Source organism: Octopus bimaculoides, chromosome 2, assembly GCF_001194135.2.
Source record: "Octopus bimaculoides isolate UCB-OBI-ISO-001 chromosome 2, ASM119413v2, whole genome shotgun sequence".
In the NCBI taxonomy this organism is placed as follows: Eukaryota; Metazoa; Mollusca; class Cephalopoda; order Octopoda; family Octopodidae; genus Octopus; species Octopus bimaculoides.
In genome coordinates, this window is record NC_068982.1 from 104,619,727 (window position 1) to 104,623,476 (window position 3,750).

The following is a 3,750-nucleotide window of genomic DNA, read 5'->3' on the forward strand; positions in this document are numbered from 1 at the left end:
GTTATTGCCTGGAGGACTATGATGAATAAGAGGGGGCTGAAGACTGATCCTTGGTGGACCCCTACCTCTACCCGGAATTCTTCACTGTACTCATTGCTAACCCTCATCTTACTGACAGCATCCCTGTGTGTATATGAATGTATTTTAGAAATATTGTGCATATTCAATGACAGGGGAAACCTAGGCTATTTTTGAAAGCCAGTTTGAGTAACAAACTGACACACATTATTTGTATAACAGTTTCCTAAGCTTCAGAAGATTGTAAAGGATAATTGTTTGAAAAAATATATTTGATAACAATCAGCTGCCATTAAAATTGCTTCTACAACCATTGCTAGTTATTATGTTTGGTACATTTTATTGTTGTTGCTTATCCAAAGGTCAGTCCTGATCAAAAGCATTCCAACCATGACTACCATCTGTGTATTTAAAATGACATTATCTAATATGCTTTTGTCTTAAAATAGTAAAGATGTAATTTGAAGACAATTTGGCTGCTATTTCCAGCAGATCAGGTAACCCACTTGGGCAACCCCCAACAGGAAAAGGAGAAAGGACTGTGGAGATGAGTTATCAAGGTATATGCTCAAGGTACAAGAAGGTACATAATAAGAAAATAGGGGCAGAAAATTGAGGAAGGCTAAGTGGAAATGTACATTCACAAGAGTGTGACAGGCAGTAGAGGGCTGAAGTGAAGGCACTAAATGGTAAATATAGACAGAGGGGTTGACAATGGTGAGTCTCAGAGGGAATCTAATGAAAAAAGGAGTTGGTCATGAAAGAGATGGCAGGTAGTAATATATATTAAAAAAAAGCTATTATCATTAATAAATACTTTTTAATAAAGCCACTGGTTATTTGTTATATCAATGTCTGAAAAGATACTGATATTCTAAATATTGTAACACCAAGCTTTGACAGCATGCAGTGATTGGACGTTTCCCACTGATGATTTCCAGTAGAATGAAATCATATATGGAAGTTCCAGAACCCATGGCAGATGATTCTGCTACAATCCATGTGTGAGCTTTTATGAGGATTCCTCAAGACTAATAATGCAGTATTCAGTGTTCCATGTTAAGTTGGATATAAAGATCACTTTACTTCATTTAATGTTTGGAAATCATGGATTTGAGTTTAAAATGGTGATATAAAAAAAAACAACCTAAGTTACAGATTAAACAATATTTTTAAACTGTAGAAGAAATTAGAAATAAAAGAAATCTTACCACAAGTTCAGATACATGTTCTTGAATGTCTTCATTTAATTTCAATAAAAATGGAAGAATGCTCTTATCAACCAGCAACTGGTTATGATGAACTCTAGAAACAGAAACAGGAAAAACTATCATGTAAAGATCACCTTTTTCTCATTTTTTATTATTTCCAGGTTCATGTTTCTCATAAACCACTGACACAATAAGAAGGAGGTGAGTGTGGTTAATTAAACAGATCCACTACAAAGTTGACTCTAGCAAGATTTAAACTCAGAAAGTAGAGTACTAAATGCAGCTCAACCTCTTATTAATACTGTACAAATTCTGCCATACACAACCATGAGCATTATCAATATATTAACTACATAGTATTAGTGTATCCCAGGTTAGGAGGGGAGGTGAAACATTCAACTACTTGGACTAAATCAAAGAATGCTGAAGTGAAGTGGAAATAATTCTAAACAAAAAAATTATGGTAACAAAGGCTTATCATTTTTGTCACAATTTACTATATTGAGATCTCTTTCTTGTAGTTGACAAAATGACTTACAGTATCTTTTGCATATTTTATTGACACCAAAAGAATAAAAAATATTATCAATCCTGGTGAGATTTAAACAAAGATCAATTTTATAATAAATATTTTTTAGGATTCTTATTATTGGAACCTATAAATATTTTATAGGTTCCAAACTCCACACCCTAGATAAATATAATCCTTCTTTTGACAGGCTGCAGGTTAAATATAACCTCTAAACATATAAGATTATTATAAACTGCAGTAAGAGTTATTCCCATCAAGTACAATCTTCTCCATAATACTCTAAGTCATTTAAATTTAAAATTATCTTGAACCATTCTACTTTTACAGTAATGTAAATTCATAATTTTTTTTTTTACAGGAATAATGTGGGTGCATGTATTTGCAATGTTATACATTTGCATGAATTGCTAGAGCAGGTTCATTAAAGCAAGACACACTTTCTGAAGGCCAGAAACGAACTAATATATGACTAATATGTATGTAATTTTCCATTAGCTGAGACAAATCAAGAATAGTGTGATTTACTAGAAAAAAACTTGGCAATACATATTGTAGGGCTTGATCTTACAACCAGTAAGTCAATTTCATAATAAACACTTCCTCACCAAACTTCTCATTACAATGGTGGTATCAATTACCCAATTTTGAACTGTTTGTAATTCACTTACCTAAGAAGAAATAATATAGCATTTATAGACTTCATAGTACACCATTTTGATGTCACAAATTTATGCAGCAGCTTCAGAAGGATAACAGCACAGTGATAAGGGAGACCCAGCAATGTACCATTCAACTCACTAGAATAGAGTAGCAAATATGACAACAGATAAGAAACCAGCTTTAGTTAAAAATGACAATCTGACATGACAACAGACCTACAACAAATGCAGTATCTGCTGCTATCACCTGTCACTGACACTCACAAATGTCAACCATATTTGGCAGTCATCATCATCAGCATTTAATGTCCACTTTTCCAAGCTTGCATGAATCCAATGAATTTGTTGAGGTATTTTTTCTCTGGCTGGATACCTTTCCTCTTGCCAACCCGTGCCTGTTCCCAAGCAAGGTAATATTGTCCCATAGCTAGATATGTTTTTCATGAAAGACTAGAAATGAACAATCTTGCTTCTATGATGATGATGTCCATTTACAACCATCACAGGATGTCCCAGACAAAGGTACATGCAAACACATACACACATACATCCACACGTCAGGCTTTCTGTCTACCAAATCCATTCACAAGGCTTTGGTTGACTTAGGGCTACAATAGAAAACACTTGCCCAAGGAGCTGCACAGTGGGACTGAACCAAAACCACATGGTTAGGAAGCAAGCTTCTTAACCATACAATAACATTTGCACCTATATGCAGTCATACTTGTGCCTATATACAGCCAGGACTGCACATGATAATATGAGCTGCCTTTACATATGTCACAAATACTTGACTGAGGCCAATACAGTCTCTGACAGTAGCCACAGGTGTTATTGTCAGAGTCTGGCACTCATCACTGCAGCTGTTTACAAGCTGACAGGTAACATCATACCCTTTATTTTGTTTATATACTATAGTTGATGGCATAAAAATAATTAATTCCTAAGATGTCAGAAATATGAAAGAAAAGAAATGAAGTTACTTTAGTGTCAATAAAGGTAATATGTTTTCAAGAAAGAGGAGGAGGGGCTTCTAAACTTTCTGAATAAAAAGACAATAACTTCTCCTGAGAGTAACCAAGTGTGTAACATCAGCTGCTTACCTGGCATTAATTCGTTTAAAGATTTCTCGGACATATTTCACAGTATTATCAACCCCATAAGCTAACAGAAATGGATTGGTGGCAGCATCTGCAATCTAAAATTGAGAAGTAACGTTGTTATAAGTTTAACTATAAATGGAAAGGAGAAAGTTGTGTATAGGTGGGTAGATAGACAGATAGGGATACAAATACATATATATATATATATATATATATATATATATATA

The 3,750-nt window shown here is 34.1% G+C and overlaps 1 protein-coding gene across 3 annotated transcripts in view; it reads right to left on the bottom strand.

Annotated features, from left to right (window-relative positions):
* The window catches only part of LOC106882519 (WD repeat-containing protein 3), a 35,787-nt gene that overhangs the window by 1,122 nt on the left and 30,915 nt on the right, over positions 1-3,750 (bottom strand). For all 3 annotated transcript variants that reach the window (XM_014933231.2, XM_014933232.2, XM_014933230.2), the window contains exons 23-25: positions 3,524-3,618; positions 2,430-2,558; positions 1,230-1,323 (exon numbers count right to left, since the gene is read on the bottom strand). In XM_014933231.2, the coding sequence (XP_014788717.1) occupies positions 1,230-1,323; positions 2,430-2,558; positions 3,524-3,618 (318 nt within the window). The remainder of the gene's footprint in view (positions 1-1,229; positions 1,324-2,429; positions 2,559-3,523; positions 3,619-3,750) is intronic.